This window comes from Trachypithecus francoisi, unplaced genomic scaffold (assembly GCF_009764315.1).
Source record: "Trachypithecus francoisi isolate TF-2019V2 unplaced genomic scaffold, Tfra_2.0 Lachesis_group21, whole genome shotgun sequence".
NCBI lineage: Eukaryota > Metazoa > Chordata > Mammalia > Primates > Cercopithecidae > Trachypithecus > Trachypithecus francoisi.
Window position 1 is genome coordinate 41,467,222 of NW_022681467.1, and position 25,704 is coordinate 41,492,925.

Consider the following 25,704-nt stretch of genomic DNA (forward strand, 5'->3'; position numbering starts at 1 on the left):
CCGGGAAGGCGGAATCTAGGTTATGATTGGTCAAGACTCCTATCAGTCCGCTGGTGGCTGTGGCCCTTTTTCTCTAGCAATTGGAGACAATGAATGCCAATCTGCGAATCCTGTGTGTGACTGGATATGTCTCTGAGGGGGCGGAACCTCGGGACTGGATAATATGGACTGAGTGTCATTTCCCCTGTCAGATAGCAAATACACCCCCTTCCTCTTGTAACCGGGTCTGGCATAGGGCTCCTCCTGACTTCCAGAATAGGCCACCCACTTGGGACGGACCCTTAAGGCATTCTGGGCCCACGCCAGCCTATAAACCCTCATAGTGTGACCTTTGATCCCTGGTGTGATCTTGGGTCCCGGGCTGGGACCGCCCCTGGTGTGGGTTGTGGGGGCGGCCATGGAGCTGGGCAGCTGCTTCAAGACCTATGAGGACTTCAAGGAGTGCTTCAGCGCCTACAAAAGGGAGAACAGGTGCTCCTTCATTCTCAGGGACTGCGTCTCCGTCCGCTTCCACAACCTCAACCATGGCACCTCCATCCGCGAGGACATCCTGTAAGGGCGGGCGGGCGGGGCGGGGCGGGGCAGGAGGGTGGGGAGGAGGCCGGAACTCCGGAGGGCTGCCTGGAGGAGGAGGGGATGCATAGGCACGCTTTGGGCTGCGTGGCCATTCATTCAACAGGCACTCATTGAGCACCTGTTGTGTACCTTGTGAAGAGAGCTAAGCCTCCACGGCCGTCGGTTTTTGACCACCCACTTCACTTTCATTCCAACCATAGGCTTTTCTGGAATTTATAACTGCAGTTTCTGCCATTGTTTTGAGCAGCTGCCGCAACCCAAATACAAAGTATGGCTTTCATAAACGGATAAAAACACCTTGGCGATAATTTCCTTCATCAGTCTCCTCTTTACGAAACAGTCATGTGGTCATTTGAATGTTCGCTCATTCATTCATTCAATTTTTAGTTCATATATATTTGTTGAAACAGGGTCTCACTCTGTCCCCCAGGCTGGAGTGCAGTGGCACAGTCAGCTCACTGAGCCTTCAACTGCTGGGCTCAAGCGATCCTCCCACCTCAGTCTCCCAAGTAGCCAGCCTCCCAAGTAGCCAGGCTAATTATTTTTTATTTTTGTAAAGACTAGGTCTTGTTATGTTGGCCAGGCTGTTCCCAGGCTCCTGGACTCAAGCGGATCTTTCCGCATATCAAAGTGTTAGGATTAACAGGCATGAGCCACTGCGCCTGGCCTATTCATTTTGTAAATGGTTTTTGAGCTCCTTATATCAACCGTTTTTCAAACACTTTCCATGTGCCGGGCAGTGTTCTCTATGCATGCTTTACCCTGCAGGGCTTTTTTTCAGAATTATAGGTAAATGTTATTTTTTCCCATTTGACAGATGAGAAGTCAGGCTTATAAGTTAAGACAGGAGTTGAAAACTCAAATGCCTTCAGCGCTTAGGTGAAACAGCCCAGTGTAATAAAGTTTTAACTTCGAATTTTACTTTAAGAAAAAGAATGAGGCCGGGCACGGTGGCTCAAGCCTGTAATCCCAGCACTTTGGGAGGCCGAGACGGGCGGATCACGAAGTCAGGAGATCGAGACCATCCTGGCTAACAAGGTGAAACCCCGTCTCTACTAAAAATACAAAAAACTAGCCGGGCGCGGTGGCGGGCGCCTGTAGTCCCAGCTACTCGGGAGGCTGAGACAGGAGAATGGCGTGAACCGGGGAGGTGGAGCTTGCAGTGAGCTGAGATCCGGCCACTGCACTCCAGCCTGGGCTACAGAGCGAGACTCCGTCTCAAAAAAAAAAAAAAAAAAAAGAGAAAAAGAATGATGAAATAGCAGCCAACACCAGGTCTTTGTGCTAGGGACAACAGAAGTGGGAAATGGGCAAAATGGAGAGCAGATGCTATCTAATCAGCTCCAGCTGATGGCTGCCATATGAAAATAAAGATCTAGTGTTGCCAGAATTTGGGGCAAGAGTTATCAGAAATCCACACTTTATGTGGATTTGTCCATTAAAAAAAATTGAATATCAGTTCAAATTTTAACTCGGAGCATGCGGGCTAACTCAGAGTTAAAGCATATCCGAGTCTGAGACTTGGATTGAGATACTCAACCAAAGCTCCTCAATTAGAGAGCCAGGCTATATTCTTTCCATTATTCTGAAGTCCAGTGTTACGCTGGGTATAGACGACATAAAGATGAATAAGTGTTTAGACTATCCCCAGAGAACTAGGATAAACTTGAACTCAAGCAAACTGGCACGTGATAAATGCTTTAAAAGGAATGTGCAAAAAAAAAAAGAAAGAAGAAATGTGCAGAGAAAGAAATGACAAGGCCGGGCGCGGTGGCTCAAGCCTGTAATCCTAGCACTTTGGGAGGCCGAGACGGGCGGATCACGAGGTCAGGAGATCGAGACCATCCTGACTAACACGGTGAAACCCCGTCTCTACTAAAAACTACAAAAAACTAGCCGGGCGAGGTGGCGGCGCCTGTAGTCCCAGCTACTCGGGAGGCTGAGGCAGGAGAATGGCGTGAACCCGGGAGGCGGAGCTTGCAGTGAGCTGAGATCCGGCCACAGCACTCCAGCCTGGGTGACAGCGCGAGACTCCGTCTCAAAAAAAAAAAAAAAAAAAAAAAGAAATGACAAATGCCTGGGAGGTGGGGAAAGTCTTCACACTGGAATTGATGGTGTCCCTGGGCTATGAATGAATGTAGAGTGCTAGAGTAGATCTGTGGTTAATTACTGAGTAGCATGGAGGCATTTGACCAGAAGTTGCTGTGCAGAAGGACCTGCAGGAGCAAAGACAAAGATACATGAAAGAAGGTGGCATGTTAGAGTAACAGTGAGGGATGACATGTTTGGCAGGAGATTAAGTCATTTGCAGTCTAAGGGTCTTTAGTGACCATTGTGAAGTGTTTGGACCTTGTCCTTTATAGGTAAGACCTTGCTAAGCAACGAGAAGAATACAAAAAAAAAAAAAAAAAAAAAATCACAGTTGCCCCTAAACACCCTTCAGGAAGACCATATCCAGTGTCTAGCACAAGGTGTGGCCCATAGCAGGCATTAAATCATTATTGAATGAGTGAGTTAGCAAGTACTAACCATGTGATTCAGGGAAATAGGTGCTGCAAGAACTCAAAAGAGAAAAATCACTGCGAGCTAGAGACGTAAGCGTGAAAGGGAGGCTTGAGCTGGGCCCCCAAAGATGGAGAGCTGTCAGGTGTATCGGTTTTCTGTTTGCCACTCTAGCGAATTACCACAAGTTTAGTGGTGCAAAGCAACACAAATTTATTATCTCAAGAGTTATTTAGGTTAGAAGTCAGACACAGGTCTTACCTGGCTAAATCAAGATATCTGCAGGGCTGTATTTCTTTCTGGAGTCCCTGGGGAAGAATCCATTTCCCACTGCTGGGTGCATTGACTAATGCCTGTAATCCCAGCACAGGAGGCCAAGGTGGACAGATCACTTGAGGTCAGCAGTTCAAGACCAGCCTGGCCAACATGGTGAAACCCCATTTCTACTAAAAACACAAAAATTAGCCAGGCGAGGTGGCGCATGCCTGTAATCCCAGCTACTTGGGAGGCTGAGGCAGGAGAACTGCTTGAACACGGGAGGCGGAGGTTGCAGTGAGCCAAAATCACGCCATTGCACTCCAGCCTGGGCAACAGAGAGAGACTCTGTCTCAAGGAAAAAAAAAAAAAAAACAAAGAATCCATTTTCTTGCCTTTTCCACCTCCTAGAGGCTGCCCAGCACACCTTGGGTCATGGCCCCCTTCCTCCATCTTCAAAGCCAGCAATAGCAGGTTGTTATCACATCACTCTGAACTTACTTCTGTTATCACGTCTCTGACTCCCTCTTCTGCCTCCCTTTTCCACCTTTTTTGTTGTTGTTGTTGAGACAGAGTTTCGCTCTTTTTGCCCAGGCTGGAGTGCAATGGTGCGATCTCGGCTCACTGCAACCTCCGCCTCCCGGGTTCAAGTGATTCTCCCGCCTCAGCCTCCCGAGTAGCTAGGATTACAGGCATGCGCCACCACCCTGGCTAATTTTGTATTTTTAGTAGACACGGGGTTTCTCCATGTTGGTCAGGCTGGTCTTGAACTCCCGACCTCAGGTGATCCACCTGCCTCGGCCTCCCAAAGTGCTGGGATTATAGGCGTGAGCCACCGCGCCTGGCCCTTTTCCACTTTTAAGGATCCTCATGATTATATTGGGCCCACCCAGATAATCCCAGATAATTTCCCTATTTTCAAGTCAGCTGATAGCAACCTTAATTCTATCTGCAACCTTAATTCTCCTTTGCCATGTAACCTAACATATTCACAGATTCTAAGATTAGGACAAAGACATCTTCAAGGGACCATTCTGCCTGCCACAAAAAGATTAATATTCTGGAGGGAAAAATGGTGTGAGTCAGTGCAGATGTAAACATGATGTACTTCAATTAGAAAACAGTGATGGGCTGGGCACAGTGGCTCACACTTGTAATCCTAATACTTTGGGAAGCTGAGATGGGGAGATTGCTTGAAATCAAGAGTTCAAGACTAGCCTGGGCAACAAAGTGAGATCCCCATCTTCACAAAAAAAATTTAAAATTAGGGTCCACTCGTGGCGGCTCACACCTATAATTCCAGCACTTTGGTAGGCTGAGGCAGGCAGATGGCTTGAGGCCAGGAGTTCTAGACCAGCCTGGGTAACATGCCAAAACCCCATCTCTACAAAAAATACAAAAAGTAGCCAGGTATAGTGGTGCGTGCCTGTAGTACCGGCTACCCTGGAGTCTGAGGCAGGAGGATTACTTGATCCCAGGAGTCGGAGGTTGCAGTGAGCTATGATCGCACCACTGCACACTACATTCTAGCCTGGGCAACAACAGAGTAAGATCCTGTCTCAGAAAAAAAAAAAAAAAAAGCAGTGATGTATGTTTGCACGCACGTACAAAAGCCATGAGGAGACCTGCTTAGTTAGAAGGAAGGATTTATGCTGGAGCAGCAGGAAAGGAAATTGGAAGGTTGATAAGCAGGTTGGTGGGTTGGGGTTTGTTTTGTTTGTTTTAGAACACAAGGTCTCGCTCTGTTGCCCAGGATAGAGTACAGTGGGAGGATCATAGTTCACTGTAACCTTGAAATTCTGGCCTCAAGTAATCATACCACCTCAGCCTCCTAAGTAACTAGGACTACAGGCATGCACCCCCATGCCAGGCTAATTTTTTTTTAATTTTTTTATTTTTTGTGTTGAGACAGGGTCTTGCTGTGTTGCCCAGGCTGGTCTTGAACTCCTAGCCTCAAGCTGTCCTCCTGCCTCAGCCTCCCAAAGTGCTGGGATTACAGATGTGAGCCACCATGCTGGACCTATTTTTGTTTTTAAAGGTGAACAATTTTAAAAGTGTTTTGGGGCCAGGGACAATTCAGTCACTTGAACCCAAGAGGCAGAGGTTGCAGTGAGTTGAGATCATGCCACTGCTCTCCAGCCTGGGTGACACAGCAAGACTCTGTCTCAAAATAAATAAATAAAAAGTGTCTTTGTTTTTGAGTGGTTATCATAATTAAGAAATTTTTTCAAACACTACAGAACAGAAGGGACTAAAAGGGTCATTTCCACTGTGTTAGCTTTTTTTTTTTGAGATGGAGTTTCACTCTGTCGCCAGTCTGGAGTGCAGTGGCGTGATCTCGGCTCACTGCAACCTTTGACTCCCTGGTTCAAGCAATTCTCCTGTGTCAGCCTCACGAGATTACATGCACACACCCCACACCCAGCTAATTTTTGTATTTTTAGTAGAGACAGAGTTTCACCATGTTTGCCAGGATGGTCTCGATCTCCTGACCTTGTGATCCACCCACCTCGGCCTCCCAAAGTGCTGGGATTATAGGTGTGAGCCACTGTGCCCAGCCTGCATTATCTTTTTTATCCATATTTATTTATTTATTTATTTACTTACTTACTTATTTGAGATGGAGTCTTGCTCTGTCACCCAGGCTGGAGTGCAGTGGTGCAATCTTGGCCCTCTGCAACCTCTGCCTCCCGGGTTCAAGTGATTCTCCTGCCTCAGCTTCCCAAGGAGCTGGGACTACAGACATGCACCACCACGCCTGGCTAATTGTTGTATTTTTAGTAGAGTTTTGTTGTATTTTTAGTAGGTTTTGCCATGTTGGCTAGGCTGGTGTTGAACTCCTGACCTCAAGTGATACACCCATCTCAGCCTTCCAAAGGGCTGGGATTACAGCTGTGAGCTGCCATGCCCAGCCTATTTATTTATTTATTTTTATTTTTGTAGAGACGAGGTCTCACTATGTTGCCCAAACTGATATTGAACTCCTAGGCTCAAGCGATCCTCCCTCCTTGGCCTCCCAAAGTGCTAGGATTACAGGCATGAGTCACTGTGCCTGGCCCACTGCATTATATAGACACAATCAGCGTTACCTTCCTGAGAGATACTGAGGCTGAACAAACATGTCTTGTATATGCATATGCATCTTTTTGTTGTTTTAACACAGTGGCAGCGTACTATTTAGACATAGCCTTCTGTACCTGCTGGACCTGGCTCTTCTCACTTATCAATATATCTTGGATATTATCCCACTGTGTGGGCAGTTTGATTTGACTTCCGTTTATTTCCTTTATTTTTATTTATTTATTTATTTATTGCAATTGTTGACTAAAAAGTTACTGCATGCTAGTGTCTGGAGATACGTTGTTGAAAAATATAAATTGAATCTCTGCTCTTGTGGAGACAAATACTAATCTATAATCACAAAAATAATAATTTCCTGAAGGTTGTAGTAGAGCTCCAGAGGACAAACCCAGGGTGCCGTGTGGAGGGGTGATGGTGACACTTACTCCGGTTGTCAGGAACAGGGTGGCGGTGCTGGTTGACACCCTGAACCAATGCAGGCTCTTGCTCAGAAGAAACTGAGCAAGCCCTGATATTTTGCAGATACTTTACAAAGCACATTCTGACCTGGTTCTCTGAATAACCTTGTCGGAGGCAAATTTTGCTATTCCCGTTAAATTAGTTAATACAAGTAAAGTGCTGACAGCAGTGCCTTGTAGACAGAAACTAGTCCATAAATATTGTATTATTTTACAGATGGGGAGACACAGCCAGGAGAAGTCAAACATTAAGAGACAAATAGTTTAGGGCCGGGCACAGTGGCTCATGTCTGTAATCCCAGCACTTTGGGAGGCCAGGGTGGACAGATCACTGGAGGTCAGGAGTTCGAGACCAGCCAGGCCAACATGCTGAAACCCTGTCTCTACTAAAAATAAAAAAATTAGCCAGGCATGGTGGTGCGCGTCTGTAATCCCAGCTACTCAGGAGGCTGAGGCAGGAGAATCGCTTTAACCCAGGAAGAGGAGGCTGCAGTGAGCTGAGATGGTACCACTGCACTCCAGCCTGAGCAGCAGAGCGAGACTGTCTCAAAACAACAACAAAAAGAAATGAAGATTAGACCCAGCCTATCTACTGACAGAGCTCTTAATTGTTGTACTTAGCCACTGGACTCTAATAGTTTTCTAATGTCACTTGTCCGTTTTTCCCTCAACAAACTTGTAGTAAGAGGCTAAGTGTTTACCATGGGCCAAGAGTACAAAGATGAGCTAGAGTACAAAGATGGGCAAATTGTTGGCTCCACCCCTGAGGACAATAGTGGACTGAGATAGCTTAGGTGGCAGTGAATTCATGAGCAGCACAGGTCTTTCGCAGAAACAAGTTGACTGCTGGTTGTGATGTTATAAAGGACATTCTTGGATCATTTATTGCACACTGGCTCTGTGCAGAGCTCACTGTCTTGGGCTTTTTAAGTAATACATGGATGTCTTGAAGGACTGGAGGGTTGGTGGGGAAAATGTTTTTAGGAGGTAATTTAGTACATGTTTCTGCAGCCAAATACACATATTACTGGATGGTCAGGTGAGATGATATTAATACTTATGTGAATATGTAGACATAAAGTTCCTTGATAAGCAAAGTAAAGCAAGTGAACTAATTTAAAGAAAACCATTTGCAGATGGATGTGGTGGCTCACACCTGTAATCCCAGCACTTTGGGAGGCTGAGGCGGGTGAATCACTTGAAGTCGGGAGTTCGAGACCAGCCTGCCCGACATGGTGACACCATCTCTACTAAAAATACATAAAATTAGCCAGGTGCCGTGGTGGGCATCTATAATCCCAGCTACTCAAGGGGCTAAGACAGGAGGATCTCTTGAACCTGAGAGGTGGAGGTTGCAGTGAGCTGAGATCATGCCACTGCACTCCAGCCTGGGTGACAGAGTGAGACTCCATCTCAAAAAACTTTTTGAAAATAGTACAGGAGGCCGGGCGCGGTGGCTCAAGCCTGTAATCCCAGCACTTTGGGAGGCCGAGACGGGCGGATCACGAGGTCAGGAGATCGAGACCATCCTGCCTAACACGGTGAAACCCCGTCTCTACTAAAAATACAAAAAATTAGCCGGGCGAGGTGGCGGGCGCCTGTAGTCCCAGCTACTCGGGAGGCTGAGGCAGGAGAATGGCGTAAACCCGGGAGGCGGAGCTTGCAGTGAGCTGAGATCCAGCCACTGCACTCCAGTCTGGGCGACAGAGCGAGACTCCGCCTCAAAAAAAAAAAAAAAAAAGAAAATAGTACAGGACCGGGTGCGGTGGCTCATGCCTGTAATACCAGCACTTTGGGAGGCTGAGGCAGGCGGATCACAAGGTCAGGAGATCGAGACCATCCTGGCTAACACAGAGAAACCCCATCTCTACTAAAAATACAAAATAATTAGCCGGGCATGTAGCCGGGCACGGTGGCTCACACCTATAATCCCAGCACTTTGGGAGGCCAAGGTGGATAGATCACCTGAGGTCAGGAGTTCAAGACCAGCCTGGCCAATATGGCAAAACCCCATCTCTACTAAAAATACAAAAAATAGCCGGGCGTGGTGGCGTACACCTGCAATCCCAGCTACTTGGGAGGCTGAGGCAGGAGAATCACTTGAACCCGGGAGGCAGAGTTTGCAGTGAGCTGAGATCACACCATTGCACTCCAGCCTAAGCAACAAGAGCAAAACTCTGTCTCAAAAAAAAAAAATTATCCAGGCGTGGTGGCGGGCACCTATAGTCCCAGCTACTCGGGAGGCTGAGGCAGGAGAATGGCGTGAACCTGGGAAGCAGAGCTTGCAGTGAGCCAAGATCACACCACTACACTCCAGCCTGAGTGACAGAGTGAGACTCCATTTCAAAAAAAAAAGAAAAGAATAGTGCAAATATTATATGGGTGGCTATGGCAGATGTAAAGGTGATTGGCAATTCTTTATCTGGAAAAGCTGGCCTAATGGTTAAAAGGAAGAGCGCTGGAGTAAAAGAGACTGCCTTTGCCCTTGACCTTGGGCAAAACTTAACCTCTTGATATAGTTTCATCCTTTACGAAATGAGAAGTGTGTGGCGATGATTAGGAAAATTCAGGGCCAGGCATGGTGGCTCACGCTTGTAATCCCAGCACTTTGGGAGGCCAAGGCAGGCGGATCACCTGAGGTCAGGAGTTTGAGACCAGCCATGGTCAATATGGTGAAACACCGTCTCTACTAAAAAGACAAAAATTAGCCGGGCGTGGTGGCGGGCACGTGTAATCCCAGCTACTCAGGAGGCTGAGGCAGGAGAATTGCTGGAACCTGGGAGGCAGAGGTTGCAGTGAGCCAAGATCGTGCCATTGCACTTCAGCCTGGGCGACAGAGTGACACTTCGTCTCAAAAAAAAAAAAAAATTCAGGCTAGGGGGCAGTGGCTCATGCCTGTAATCTCAGCACTTGGGAGGCCAAAGTGGGAGGATTGCTTGAGCCCAGGAGTTCAAGACCAGCCTGGCCAACATGGTGAAACCATCTCTACTAAAAATACACAGATTAGCCGGGTGTGGTGATCGGCAGCTGTAATCCCAGCTACTCGGGGCTGAGGCAGGAGGATCACTTGAACCTGGCAGAGGTTGCAGTGAGCTGAGATCACACCACAGCACTCCAGTCTGGGTGACAGAGTAAGACTCCCATCTCAAAAAAAAAAAAATTGAAAATAATAGTGCAAATATTATATGGGTGGCTATGGCAGATGTAAAGGTCATTGGGAATTCTTTTTCTAGAAAAGCTGGCCTAATGGTTAGAGCTCTGGAGTAAAAGAGACCCGCTTTGCCCTTGACCTTGGGCAAAACTTACGCAGTTTCGTCCTTTACAAAATGAGAAGGGTGTGGCGATGATTAAGAAAATTCAAGCTAGGGGCAGTGGCTCATGCCTGTAATCCCAGCACTTAGGAGACCAAGGTGGGAGGATTGCTTGAGCCCAGAAGTTCAAGACCAGCCTGGGCAACATGGCGAGACCCCATTTCTACAAAAAATAAATTAACTGGTCATGGTGGCATGCTCTTGTGGTCCCAGCTACTCAGGAAGCTGAAGTCGGAGGATCACTTGAGCCCAGAAGTTTGAAGCTACAGTGAGCCATGTTTGCACCACTGCACTCCTGAGCAACAGAGACCCTGTCTCTCAAAAAAAGAAGAAAAGGAAAGGAAAATGCATGTAGCAGCTAAAACAGTGCTCAGTAAATGTTTGCTGAAGCTGTAACTATAGTATATAATAGAAAGCGGTAGTTATTTGAAAAAGAGTCAAAGATATGTGCTCTGGGAATTATCACTAAATGACCAAAAGTGCATGTCAAAAAAATAAAATCAGATCAAGTTAGAATTTTTTTTTTTTCTTTGAGATGGAGTCTCGCTCTTGTTGCCCAGGCTGGAGTGCAGTGGCGCTATCTCAGCTCACTGCAATCTCCACCTCCCGGGTTCCAGCGATTCTCCTGCCTCAGCCTCCTGAGCAGCTGGGATTACAGGTGCCCGCCACCATGCCCGGCTAATTTTTGTAGTTTTAGTAGAGACAGGGTTTCACCATGTTGGCCAGGCTGGTCTCGAACTCCTGACCTCAAGTGATCCACCCACCTCAGCCTCTCAAAGTTCTGGGATTACAGGCATGAGCCACCATACCTGGCCAGAAAAGTTTTTATTATGCACACAAACGAACAGTTGGAGATTCGTAAGACACTCCAGTCACTGTAGTAAGGGCAGTGCTAATAAAGCCTAAGGAAGGAAGTATTTTGACCTTTTTTGTGATTGTTTGTTATACATTAACATTCTGTTTACAGCCAGTAGAGCTATTCAAACTGTTTTGTCTATAGCTGATTCCTTTAATTTTACCGAATCATGCTGACCAGGATGTAAAGCTTTGTGTTCTGTTTATGATTGATCAGAGCTAGCATTTCAGGGAATCAGGATATCTTAAATTCTGGCTATGTGGCTGTGGGCAGTTGGCCTTGGAGTACATCTGAACTGTGGCCTCCACTTTCAGTTTTCTTGAAGCATCGCTATCAACTGGGAAGAGTCTGTGACTTTATGCCCAGTTTCCCCTCTCATATTTTTATGATGGTTGTTTTTCTTTTTGTTATGCCATTTGAGGGATTAAAGTACTTGGCTGTCTCTCTCCATTGCTATTCAGGTTAACAGCTACCATTTGCAAACACTTTGTTGGAGCTCATTCCTTCTCTGCTAGGAACTTTACAGGCATTGTCTCAGTTAATCCTACCGCACCTTTGGCAGGACCTTTGTTATTAGAGTTTTCATTATCCATGTATCCACAGTTACAAGGCTATATAGAAAAGTAAAAGTCACACACAAAAATCTTGCTAACAAACTACTTATAAAATTAGTCACTACTTAACCATCCCTCTGCTTATCCCTCCCAGTCCAGTTAACATGTTTGGTAGTCAATTTCTGGCTGACGAAGAGATACATTAAGCATCAAGGTAATACAAATGTAAATAAAACTGACTGCAGACTGAAAGGGCATATCTCCCAAAAATTGTAGGACCAGGCGAAATCCCTGAAAGTGATGATAGAAAACTTTCAGCCTTATACCAGTTAACAAAGGAAGAGGGGAAATCAATAAGGATGATGAGATGACAAAAACTTGAAAAGTAGAGGATTTGCCTAGGAAAAATTAAACCCTTGAGAAACTTAGTAAAGCTCAGGAATATTTTGGCAAAACCATCCTTTGTATGTTGCAAAAGTGAGACAGGAAATGAAGTATAGTGTTTATGATTTTTTTTTTTTCTTTTTTTTTTTTTTTTTTTTGAGGTGGAGTCTCGCTTTGTCGCCCGGACTGGAGTGCAGTGGCCGGATCTCAGCTCACTGCAAGCTCCGCCTCCCGGGTTTACGCCATTCTCCTGCCTCAGCCTCCCAAGTAGCTGGGACTACAGGCGCCCGCCACCTCGCCCGGCTAGTTTTTGTATTTTTAGTAGAGACGGGGTTTCACCGTGTTAGCCAGGATGGTCTCGATCTCCTGACCTCGTGATCCGCCCGTCTCGGCCTCCCAAAGTGCTGGGATTACAGGCTTGAGCCACCGCGCCCGGCCGATTTTTTTTTTTTTTCAAGACAGAGTTTTGCTCTCTTGTTCAGGCTGGAGTGCAGTGGCGCAAACTTGGCTTACTGCAACCTCGGCCTCCTGAGTAGCTGGGATTACAGGCATGCGCCACTGCACCCGGCTAATTTTTGTATTTTTAGTAGAGACGGGATTTCACCATGTTGGCCAGGCTGGTCTTGAACTCCAGACTTCAGGTGATCCACCCGCCTCGGTCTCCCAAAGTGTTGGGATTACAGGCGTGAACCACTGCACCTGGCCTAGTGTTTGGGAAAACTATACTAGGAAAAGAATAGTTGCTTTAAGTCATTCTTTGATTATTCTGAGAATTGGCATATAGCTGCCATTATAACCTACTTTTGCTAAATATAATAATAATAATTATAATTATATTTTGAGTCAGGGTCTTGTTTTGTCACCCAGGCTGGAGTGAAGTGGTGCGATCTCGGCTCACTGCAACCTCCGCCTCCTGGTGCAAGCAATTCTCCTGCCTCAGCCTCTTGAGTGGCTGGGATTACGGGCACGAGCCACCACACCCAGCTAATTTTTGTAGAGACAGGGTTTCACCATGTTGGTCAGGCTAGTCTTGAACTCCTGACCTCAGGTGATCCACCCGCCTTGGCCTCCCAAAGTGCTGGGATTACAGGCATGAGCTACTGCGCCAGGCCCTGCTAAATATAATATTAACTTTATAATTTTAGTCTCATTTTTAAAGGTAAAGTTCCACCCAGATCTTATTTATCACTATTCCCTATGAAATGTTTCTGGGTGGCCGGGTGTGGTGTCTTATGCCTGTAATCCTAGCACTTTGGGAGGCCAACATGGTTGGATTGCTTGAGGCCTGGAGTTCAAAACCAGCCTGGCCACATGTTGAAACCCTGTCACTACTGAAAATACAAAAAATTAGCCAGACGTGATGGTGGGCGCCTGTAATCCCAGCTACTCGGGAGACTGAGACAGGAGAATCACTTGAATCTGCGAGGCAGGGGTTGCAGTGAGGCGAGATCATGCCACTGCACTCCAGACTGGGCAATAAGAGCGAAACTCTGTCTCAAAAGAGAAAAAAAAAAAAAAAACAAGAAATGTTTCTGGGTATGTTTTTGGCTGCAATTAGCTGAAAACCATGACTCAAAATGGCTTATTGTAGATACTTAGAAGCCCAGAGGTGGGCCTCCAAAGGTCGTTGTCTCAGTGACCTGGACTCTGCATTTTTCCACTCTGCCATGTTCAGGTCTCAGCTTTGTCCTTAGGAAAGCTCCTGGCCGGGCGCGGTGGCTCAAGCCTGTAATCCCAGCACTTTGGGAGGCCGAGACGGGCGGATCACAAGGTCAGGAGATCGAGACCATCCTGGCTAACACGGTGAAACCCCGTCTCTACTAAAAAATATAAAAAACTAGCCGGGCGAGGTGGTGGGTGCCTGTAGTCCCAGCTACTCGGGAGGCTGAGGCAGGAGAATGGCGTGAACCCGGGAGGTGGAGCTTGCAGTGAGCTGAGATCCGGCCACTGCACTCTAGCCTGGGCGACAGAGCGAGACTCCGTCTCAAAAAAAAAAAAAAAAAAAAAAAAAGGAAAGCTCCCCTAGTGGCACAAATGCAGGAGTGATATCCAGAAGAAAAAGCCTTCCTTGCCAGGCGTGGTGGCTCACGCCTGTAATTCCCAGCGCTTTGGGAGGCCGAGGCAGGCAGATCACGAGGTCAGGAGTTCAAGACCAGCCTGGCCAACACGGTGAAACCCCGTCTCTATTAAAACTACAAAAATTAGCCAGGTGTGGTGGCGGGCGCCTGTAATCCCAGCTATTCGGGAGGCTAAGCCAGGAGAATTGCTGGAACCCGGGAGGCGAAGGTTGCAGTGAGTTGAGATCATGCCACTGCACTCCAGCCTGGGCAACAGAGCAAGACTCTGTCTCAAAAAAAAAAAAAAAAAAAAAAAAGGCCGAGTGTGGTGGCTCATGCCTATAATCCCAGCACTTTGGGAGGCTGAGACAGGCAGATCACGAGGTCAGGAGTTCAAGACCAGCCTGACCAACATGGTAAAACCCCATCTCTACTAAAAATACGAAAATTAGCCGGGTGTGGTGGCACATGCCTGTAATTCTAGCTACTCAGGAGGCTGAGGCAGGAGAATCGCTTGAACCCGGGAGGTGGAGGTTGCAGTGAGCCAAGACCATTCCAGTGCACTCTAGCCTGGATGACAGAGGGAGACTCCATCTCAAAAAAAAGAAAAAAAAAAAAGGCCGGGTGCGGTGGCTCAAGCCTGTAATCCCAGCACTTTGGGAGGCTGAGACGGGTGGATCACGAGGTCAGGAGATCGAGACCATCCTGGCTAACACGGTGAAACCCCGTCTCTACTAAAAAAATACAAAAAACTAGCCGGGCGACGAGGCGGGCGCCTGTAGTCCCAGCTACTTGGGAGGCTGAGGCAGGAGAATGGCATAAACCCGGGAGGCGGAGCTTGCAGTGAGCTGAGATCCGGCCACTGCACTCCAGCCTGGGTGGCAGAGCGAGACTCCGTCTCAAAAAAAAAAAAGCCTTCGTTGGTTTCCTGCCGATTTCCTATCATGTTTCTTTGTCCCGAATTGGGCCAATATCCATGCCCATTCCTAATACAATTACCATAATTGGCTTAGACTAGCTCTGAAGCAAGTAGCTGTATGAGGGAGGAATGACAACTGAAGAAAATAGAAAAGAAGGGATAAAGGATGTTGAGTTGGCAACCGACAATTCCTGCTATAGCCTTTTAAATTAATTTACTTTAAGTGGTACTGATTATTCATATTGTTATTTCCATATATAGAGGGATAAGAAATTGGAGGCTTAGAGGAAGTGAAGTGACTTAACCAAGGTCACATAGCTAAGTGGAATTTTTTTTTTTTTTTTTTTTTTTTTACTTTTTTGAGACAGTCTCACTCTGTCACCCAAGCTGGAGTGCAGTGGCACTATCTTGACTCACTGCAACCTCTGCCTCCTGGGTTCAAGTGATTCTCCTGTCTCAGCCACCTGAGTAGCTGGGATTACAGGTGTGCATCAGCATGCCCGGCTAATTTTTTGTTTTTTTAGTAGAGATGGAGTTTCTCCATGTTGGCCAGGCTGGTCATGAACTCTTGGCCTCAAGTGGTCCACCTACCTTGGCCTCCCCAAAATGCTGGGATTACAGGTGTGAGCCACGGCGCCCAGCTATTGGAAGTCATGATGCAAGCTGTTGTTTGCATCATGAATTCCAAACTTAATGAGTGCTAGGTTGAAGTTATTTTTTTTCTGTTTCCCTTGATCTTCTATTGAGATACAACATGTATTGAAGTGCAGAAATCTTTTGCAAGAATTCATTGAGCACTATAGTTATTTTCTTTTTTTTTTTTTTTTTTTTGAGACGGAGTCTCGCTCTGTCGCCCAGGCTGGAGTGCAGTGGCCGGATCTCAGCTCACTGCAAGCTCCGCCTCCCGGGTTTATGCCATTCTCCTGCCTCAGCCTCCCAAGTAGCTGGGACTACAGGCGCCCACTACCTCGCCCAGCTAGTTTTTTGTATTTTTTTAGTAGAGACGGGGTTTCACCGTGTTAGCCAGGCTGGTCTCGATCTCCTGACCTCGTGATCCGCCCGTCTCAGCCTCCCAAAATGCTGGGATTACAGGCTTGAGCCACCGCGCCCGGCCAAGTTATTTTCATCTGTACTTATTGTCTCCCTGGTAAAGGCATAAACTCCCTTCAAGATGGGGACAAGGTTTTATACTTTCCTGAATATCTTTTAGTGCTTATATCTAACAGCACTTAACCAGGATCTGGAGGGGGTCAGCCAGTCTTGCTTCCTTCCAATTTACTCTGTAGATGTTTGTGGTTTTCTACTGTAACTACAGAGGTAAAGGAGCCATTGGTGTTTCCAGTGTCTGGCACATAATAGGTGCTCTATGAATGTCAAATGAATGACTGAGGCATAAAAAGTTCTTCCTATAACGTAAGTAGTATAATAGGAAGATCACTGGGATAGAATTCTCTTAGAAGACATGATTCCTAGTCCTAGCACTATTACTCTTACTGAATATAACTTTGGACAAGTCATTTGTTTAATTTCAAACATTTACTGAATTCTATGTACCAAATACTGTACAAGTTGTTCAAAAGGCTACAGAGTCTCTACTCTCAAAGTCTAGTCAGGGGAGAGATTACACAGGAGTGAAACCCCATCTCTACTAAAAAAAAGAAAAAAGAAAAAAATAGCCAGGCATGGTGACAGGCACCTATAATCCCAGCTACTTGGGAGGCTGAGGTAGAAGAATTGCTTGAACCCAGGAGGTGGAGGTTGCAGTGAGTCAAGATCGCACCACCACAGCCTGGGCAACAGAACGAATCTCTGTCTCAAAACAAAAACAAAAACAAAACACAACAAATAAAAAAACACAGTATGTTTAGAGATCCTTAAGGAAGTTTTGAACCTATCCAATGTGTTGGGAGTAAAGATGAGGGGGGTAAAAGTGGGAATTCAGAGAAAGGACAAATATTTTGAAGGAAGACAGGCAGCATAATGGTTAACTAGTCAGACTGCAGACAAGCAAGCAGTACAAATCCTGTGTCCCCAGGTCTTAGCTGGAGGATTAAATCCCAGATTCTCATCCTTGAGAACCTCTTTAAGGTTGTTTTCCCATCTGTAAAATGTAGATGATAACAGAATCCTTTTCCTACTATAAAATAATGCACATTGGGGGCTTAATGTAGTTGGCTATATAATAAATCGTCAATACATGTAGCAGTGGTGGGGGGAGCTCATAAAGACTTGTTAACTTATTGGATATAGGTGAGAAAGAAGAATCAAAAAGAATATCCAGGTTCCCACCCTGGGAGGGGCAGACATAAATGGAGCCAGGAATGGTACAAGGAGCTTTGTGGTGGGCACTCACTAGTACCTTCCTTTGGAATAGTTCAACAAATGTTCACTAAGTACACATAAAGCCAATATAACTTGATGAGCTAGAGTTAGGCTAAGATGTCGAGTGAGCAGAAGAGTAGTACCCAACTAAGGGCTTGAGGAAGGCTTCCTAGAAAAGATGATGGGTGCACATAGTCCTTAAGGATGAGCAAGCTTTGCGAGGAGGGAAGGTAGGAAGGCCATTCCAGACAAAAGCACAAACATGCACAAAGGTGAGACAGAGCATGGTGAACACACAAAGTTGTAGGCATTTTGTCTTTCTTTTTTTTTTTTTTTTTGAGACGGAGTCTGGCTCTGTCTCCCAGGCTGGAGTGCAGTGGCCGGATCTCAGCTCACTGCAAGCTCTGCCTCCCGGGTTTACACCATTCTTCTGCCTCAGCCTCCCGAGTAGCTGGGACTACAGGTGTCCGCCACCTTGCCCGGCTAGTTTTTTGTATTTTTAGTAGAGACGGGGTTTCACCGTGTTAGCCAGGATGGTCTCGATCTCCTGACCTCGTGATCCGCCCGTCTCGGCCTCCCAAAGTGCTGGGATTACAGGCTTGAGCCACCGCGCCCGGCCGGCATTTTGTCTTTCTAGGACACAAAAAACAAGGTGATGAAAACAAGGCTGGAGAGACAAGCGGAGACCACACAGTGGTCACCCCTCACTGGCCTCACTGTACTACTGGACTGCTCCAACCCGTCCTGGCCCAGAGCTAGAGGTGGCACCACCCCGCACTGTGTAGGCAATAGGTACAGACACTCTCAGCCCCAAGCCCCTCCACCCTGTTACTGTGAGACTCACACATCCTGTTTTCCCAAGCTTGCCCCACAGGGTGAGCAAACTGGACCAGCTGGATTAGAGTATTTGGAAAAGTACAGGTGGGGCTTCTAGGCTATGCCACGTCAGGCCAGGGGGTGAGATTTTTTTCCCCTTCCCTGGTCTTTGGACTGGGGCACTCCCTGAGGAGGCAGGAGTGTGACCCCTCCCACCCATTGGTGGTCCGTGATCCATTCATCCAGTACATCCCCCATAAGCATCTGCTGGGCCGGGCACAGTGGCTCACACCTGTAATCCCAGCACTTTGGGAGGCTGAGGTGGGTGGATCATCTGAGGTCGGGAGTTCAAGACCAGCCTGGCCAACATGGTAAAACCCCATCTCTACTAAAAATACAAAATTAGCCAGGCGTGGTGGCACGTGCCTGTAATCCCAGCTACTCGGGAGGCTGAGGCAGGAGAATCACTTGAACCCAGGAGGCGGAGGTTGTAGGTTGCAGTGAGTCGAGATTGAGCCATTGCACTCCAGCCTGGGCAACAAGAGTGAAATTCCATCTCAAAAAAAAAAAAAAAAAAGCATCTGCTGAAGGCACAGCATTGTGTTAGAGGCTTGGACTGCCCTGAGGAATAATAGTCCTGACACTTGAGGACATCCTCATCCAATTGGAAAAGCACTGGATAAACTCAGAAAATGTCATCAGGCATAAAAGCTGTAATAATAACAGCTAACTTGTATTTAGCATAAACAAAAGGCCTAATCAGGCTTTGGACTAAATATTTTGCCTATGGCTCATTTAATCTTAATAATAACCATAATGAGATTATCTCATTTTATGAGGAGGAAACTGTATACAGAGAGGTGATTGACTTGCCTAAGGTTGAACAGCTTATGAGTAGTAGAGCCAGCATTCAAATCCAGTCAGCCTCCAGTGTCCCCCGTCTTTAGCCATTAGCCACCCAGAGAATCTGCTAAGCCATATAGATAAATGCTATGAATTCAGAGGCAGGAGCAATTACTGTGGCTTGGGGGCATCCACAAAGGCTTTCTAAGATGGTGGCACCTGATTTGGGCCTTGAAACTGGTTGAATAGAGATAGGAAAAGAACAGATACTCAATTTAACTGGCCCTGTCTTTTGAATCATCACTTTAAGCCTAGAATGACAAAGCTAGAAAAGACCCTAAATATCATCTAGCCCAGTGGTTATCAAATTTTTTTAGGATGTGGACATTTTTCTTTAAATGAAACATGAGCAGAAGCTAGGTGCAGTGGCTCATGCCTGTAATCCCAGCTACTTGGGAGGCTAAGGTGGGAGGATTGCTCAAGCCCAGAAGTTCGACACCAGCCTGGGCAACAGTGAGACCTTGTCTCAAAAAAGAAAGAAAGAGACCGAGCGCGGTGGCTCACGCCTGTAATCTCAGCACTTTGGGAGGCTGAGGTGGCTGGATCACTTGAGATCAGGGGTTCGAGACCAGCCTGGCCAACATGGTGAAACTCTGACTCTACTGAAAATACAAAAATTAGCCAGGTGCAGTGCTGCACGCCTGTCATCCCAGCTACTCGAGATGGAGGTGGAGGTTGCAGTGAGCTGAGATTACACCACTGCACTCCAGCCTGGGTGACAGAGTGAGACTTTTTGTCTCAGAAAGAAAGATGAGCAGTGACCTTGCCTCTTCAAAAGGAGGGCCAAACATTCTCTAGCCCAAAAAGGCCCTGAAAAGTTCAATTGAGAACCACTGATTAGTCCAATGTCCTTGGAGCTTCGTTTTATCTTTGCTATCTGGATAAGGAAGAGACAGCAGTAGTTCCCAAAATACACAAATGATGGGACATTTTAAATGGGAGTAACCAACTGAGCACTCTGCTGCTGCTGTTTATCTATTTGCCCTCTTGTCCTGCCTCAGGGTGAATGGTTGGCAGCTACAAATGGCAACCAAGAGAGAATGTGCAGTAGAGGAATATGAAGGGAGCTGGAGTTGGAGAGACTCTTAAAGAAAGAGCTGAGTAATTTGGGACTGGAGAGTTAATGTAAATCTCTTCTTGGTTCATGGGGATTTTGTTGTCGTTATTGTTTTTTTCCCCATGACGCAACCCTCAGGAGATCCTGAGAACACGTGCCCTGATTTGGGGGGATTTTAATTAAAAAAAACTTTTTTTGAGGCGGAGTCTCACTCTGTCGCCCAGGCTGGAATACTGTGGTGCGATCTCGGCTCACTGCAAGCTCTGCCTCTCGTGTTCACACCATTCTCCTGCTTCAGCCTCCCAAGGAGCTGGGAGTACAGGAGCCCACCACCACTCCCGGCTAATTTTTTGTATTTTTAGTAGAGACGGGGTTTCACTGTGTTAGCCAGGATGGTCTCGATCTCCTGACCTCGTGATCTACCTGCCTCGGCCTCTCAAAGTGCTAGGATTACAGGCGTGAGCCACCACGCCTGGCCAACATTTTTTTTTAATTAGAGACAGTCTCTTGCTGTGTTGCCCAGGCTGTTCTCAAGCAGTCCTCCCACCTTGGCCTCCCAAAATGCTGGGATTACAGGCGTAAGCTACAGCACCCAGCCTTCCTTCTTTCCTTAATTCTATTTGTTTGTTTGTTTGTTTTTGAGACAGTCTTGGGCTGTCGCCCCGGCTGGAGTACAGTGGCATGATCTCGGCTCCCTGCAATCTCCACCTCCCAGGTTCAAGGGATTCTCTTGCTTCAGCCTCCTGAGTAGCTGGGATCACAGGTGGCTGCCACCACGCCTGGCTAATTTTTTGTATTTTTAGCAGAGATGGGGTTTCACTATGTTGGCCAGGCTGGTCTCAAACTCCTGACCTTGTGACCTGCCCACCTTGGCCTCCCAAAGTGTGGGGATTACAGGCGTGAGCCACCATGCCTAGCCTTCCTTAATTCTATTAATATATAAATCCTTTACTTAAAAAAAAAAAAAAACAGACTCTTGGTCTGTTGCTTAGGCTGGAGTGCAGTGGCACAAATCAGAGTTAACTGCAGCCTCAAACTCCTGAACTCAAGCAGTCCTCCAGCCTCAGCCTCCCAAGTAGTTGGGACTGCAGTTGGGAACCACTATACTTGGCCCTACAGGGTTTTTTCTATTTGTTTTTTTTTTTTTGTTTGTTTGTTTGTTTTAAGACAGAATTTTGCTCTTGCTGCCCAGGCTGGAGTGCAATGGCGCGATCTCGACTCACCACAACCTCCGCCTCCCAGGTTCAAGCGATTCTCCTGCCTCAGCCTCCCAAGTAGCTGGGACTACAGGCATGCACCACCACGCCTGGCTAATTCTGTGCTTTTAGTAGAGTCAGGGTTTCTCCATGTTGGTGGTCAGGCTGGTCTTGAACTCCTGACCTCTGCCCATCTCGGCCTCCCAAAGTGCTGGGATTACAGGCGTGAGCCACCGTGCCCAGCCGTTTGTTTGTTTTTTTGAGACAGGGTCTCACTCTGTTGCCCAGGCTGGAGTGCAGTGGCATGAACATGGCTTATTGCAGGCTTGACCTCCCAGGCTCAAGCAGTCCTCCCTTCTCAGCCTCCTGAATAGCTGGGACTACAGGAACACACCACCACACCTGGCTGATTTTTACATTTTTTGTAGACCCAGGGTCTTACCATGTTGCCCAGGCTGGTCTCAAACACCTGGGCTCAAGTGATCCTCCCGCCTCGGCCTCCCAAAGTGCTGGGGTTATAGGCATGAGCCACTGTACCCAGACCCCTTCAGGGTCTTATCTTTATAAGGGGTGTCTTATCTTTATAAGGGGTGGGGGATGGTCAGCACATTCTCATTGTCACCTCTACCTTCCCTAGGTATGTGCAGGTGAAATTTGTCTGCATTCGGACCCAGTCAAACAGGAAGAGAACCCAGGAGGCAGACATGTGCCCAGCGTACTTGCTCCTAAGGTACAACGAGAGACTAGATAGACTATTTATCAGTGAACTAAACACACAGCACGTACATGGTCACTCTAAAGTGGCTAGTCCTGGAGGAGACACCACTGGCAGATCTCAAAAGACAATGTGCCTGCAGAGACTCCAGCCTGTGCAGCCCACAAGCAAAAAAGACCTTGACACTGCCGAGAAGTCCCTGGTTGAGCCATCGTTTTGCCTAGATAAGGTACAAGTGTCCTCAAAGCCAGAGCAGGAAGGCATCACTCCTTCTGACCTGGCCAAGATAGCAAAAGTGATGAAAAACTTTCTTAAGGTAGATGAGGGTTCCATGGCTTCCTTCAGTGTGGGTGACAGCCAACACCTGGACCGACTCAGCTTCCAGAGCAGTAAGATGAGCGACCTGTTCATCCGCTTTCCAGAGAATCTCTTGCTACACCGGGTGGAGAACACCCAGGGCCACATCCTCTATGCTTTCTTGGTGGAGAACAAGGAACGAGAAAGTCGAGTGGTGCACTTTGCTGTGCTCAAGGCGGAGACAGCCACCTCTGTGGCCAAGATGCTGAGCATCTTCACAGAGTTCAACTCCGATTGGCCCAAGGTCAAGGTGGTCTTTGTGGACCCTTCATTCCATCACCGGGCTATCCTGCAGGAGATCTTTCCTGCTGCCCGCATCCTCCTTTCCATCTACCACACAACCCGACTCTTGGAGAAGAAGTTGCATCGTAGTTCAGCAAATCCATCCTTTAAAAGGCTCATGAAGGAAGCCCTGCGGGAGGCTGTGTTTGTCACTTCCGAAGCCAGCCTGAAAAATCTCTGCCAGATGTCCCAGGCCCTACTGGATGAGGATCTCTTCAACTTCCTGCAGGCCCACTGGTTCACCTGTGAACTGCTGTGGTACATGCATGTTAGGAAGGGCCTGCTTGCGTGTAACACCTACATGGACAGCCTAGACATTGTCACCAGCAAGGTGTCAAGCCTCTTTCGGGAACAGCAGTCCCTGCTGGACTGCATCCTCTGCTTTGTGGATTACATAGACTTCTTTAATACCAAAGGCTTGAAGAACTTGCCCACAGCTCCTCCCAAGTTAAAGAGAGCTCGGCCAGCAAGCATGCCACTGAAGTCCAAGAAAGCTTTTGGAATCTGTGGAGAGAGCCTTACCAGCCTCCCTGTAAAAGAGACCAAGCCAGACCCACAGCAGGTACAGGTGCAGCAGCGGTCACAGGTGCCGCCCTCGCAGGTTGGCATGCTGGACACCTTGCACCAGAGTGGCTCTGAACTAGCCTACAAGCTGTGCCACAATGAGTGGGAGGTGGTACAGAACTCCACCCACCTGGTGGACATGGCTGGCTCTTCAGTGGACGTTCAGCTGCTAGAGGACTCTCACCAGGTTAGCAAAGATGGCTGTAGCTGCAGCTGTTCCTTTCAACAATGGTACCACCTGCCATGCCGACACATTTTGGCTCTGCTGCACACCAGCCAGCAGCCGGTTGGTGAAGCCATGGTGTGCCGCCGGTGGCAGAAGAAGTACCAGCACCTCCTTGGGCCCAATGGGGAGCTCCAGGATCGTGGCGTGGTCCCAAACACAGGCCAGCCTGAGAAGCAAGGACGGAACGACATGATTCAGGACCTAAGCAGGGAGTTAGCAAACCTGCTCATGCAGACTGAGGGGCCAGAGCTGGAGGAACGCTACTCCACCCTGCGCAAGATTGTGGATATCTGGGCTGACCCCTCCCAGCCATCTGAGTTCCTTCAGCAGCCAGGAGACTTTAAGGATGTGGGCAGCCTCCCTTTCCTCTGGGGAAAGCAAGAAGAAGGGGAGGGATTCCCTCCCGCTACAGCTGTGATGCATTATTGAAGCACTTTAGCTGAGGCATTGGACCACAAACACTTCTCCTTGGAAGTGTGAGAGTTTAAAGTAGGCAGGACATGCTAGGGGTCAGCATTTTAGCCAATGTCTTCCTAGGTAGGGCTAGGAATATTGTTACAGTAGAGAGGAAAGGAACTCCACTGTGTGACAGTCCTTTCAATCTGCCCTTTTCAGCCCTACTTTTGGCATTCCTTGGGAGCCTCAGTTGTTGTTCAAGGCCAAAGTTATCTCCGTGCTGCAAGGTCACCCTCTTCCTTCCCCAGCCCCTGAGATCAGATCTTATTTGCCCTGCAAAGATGAATCCCTGCCTCAGGATAGGGTGAGACAAAATCGGTCTGGTAAAAGGGCCTGTTTTCAGGGACAAAGGGAATGAGGATGATCTTTGGCTGTTGCTGCTCTTTATGAAGAATCATATTTGTTACTTTTTATTCATATTAAAGTTGTTTTTAATAAAATTAAGTAAACAAGGGAAATGTGTTCTGCTTGATCAGGGAAGGAAGAGGAATTGCATAGCAATAGGACTCGACTTTACAATAGGAAGTTGATGCTCTAGGGTGGATTTATTAATTTTAAAGAAAATTGAGGCCGGGCATGGTGGCTCATGCCCATAATCCCAGCACTTTGGGATGTCGAGGTGGGTGGATCATCTGAGGTCAGGAGTTCGAGACCAGCCTGGCTAACATGGTGAAAACCCTGTTCTACTAAAAATACAAAAATTAGGCACGGTGGCCCACCTATAATCCCAGCTACTTGGGAGACTGAGGCAGGAGAATCACTTGAACCCAGGAGGCAGAGGTTGCAGTGAGCCTAGATCATGCCACTGCACTCCAGCCTGGGTGACAGAGTGAGACTCTATCTCAAAAAACAAAAAAAAAAAGGAAATTGAGTATTAGCAACCTAATGGGGTTGTGGAGCCAAATAGAACCTGATGCCTCACATTCAAGGATTTAGCAATCTGCCTCTTACTTTGCCCCCTTCCTACAACCAAGCTTTCAAGGTTGATTTCAGGCTGCCTTATATTCTAGCGGGAAGAGGCCAAATAGACTGGAGGGTGTCGGGGAAAAAACCTGAATCTTAGACCTGACTGGCAGCAACTTGCTGAAGAACTGTGGGCAATTTCTTTGACCTCAGTTTCCTCTGTAAAAATTAGCATGTTGGGCTGTTCTAATCCCAAATTTCCCCTCTAGGTTTACATAAACACCTTTTTTTTTTTTTTTTTAATGAGATGGAGTTTCGCTCTTGCTTGTTGCCCAGGCTGGAGTGCAATGGCAGAATCTCGGCTCACTGTAACCTCCGCCTCCTGGGTTCAAGCGATTCTCCTGCCTCAGCCTCCCGAGTAGTTGGGATTACAAGCATGTGCCACCACGCCTGGCTAATTTTTTGTATTTAGAGAAGGGGTTTCACCATGTTGGTCTGCCTGGTCTTGAACTCCTCATCTCAGACAATCCACCTACTTCAGCCTCCCAAAGTGCTGGGATTAAAGGCATGACCTACCGCACCCGGCCCAATAACATTTTTGATGCGTAAGTACCAACACTAATTTGATGTTGCTAGTTGGTAAACTTAATTCTCCAAGGCCTGGTAAACACCTAGCTTTCTAAGTCTGCCATCTTCAAGGGAACTGAGGACAAGAGACCAGTCAGTAGGCCCTTACACTACTGTAGTAGGACCCTAAATAAGTCATGGCACCATTCTGAAGAATACTGGAGGGGGTCGGGCTAGAGAATGCCAAATTTTGGCTTAAGGGGATCTGGATTTCCTCAGCTCTAAAAGTTGGGCTCCCGATCCCCGAAGGAGCAGTAGAATTCGAGACCTGGAACTCAGTTTCCTCATAAGGTAGAATATGCGTTACGACTACATATGCACCATTTC

The 25,704-nt window shown here is 47.4% G+C and overlaps 1 protein-coding gene across 1 annotated transcript; it reads left to right on the top strand.

The window, feature by feature from the left end:
• The first annotated feature begins 65 nt into the window (after nucleotides 1-65).
• On the top strand, nucleotides 66-24,305 carry ZSWIM3 (zinc finger SWIM-type containing 3). Its single transcript, XM_033186574.1, has 2 exons — nucleotides 66-552; nucleotides 21,885-24,305. Exons 1-2 carry the CDS (start codon nucleotides 398-400, stop codon nucleotides 23,818-23,820), a joined length of 2,091 nt encoding a protein of 696 aa, XP_033042465.1. The 5' UTR covers nucleotides 66-397; the 3' UTR covers nucleotides 23,821-24,305.
• Nucleotides 24,306-25,704: the final 1,399 nt, after the last annotated feature.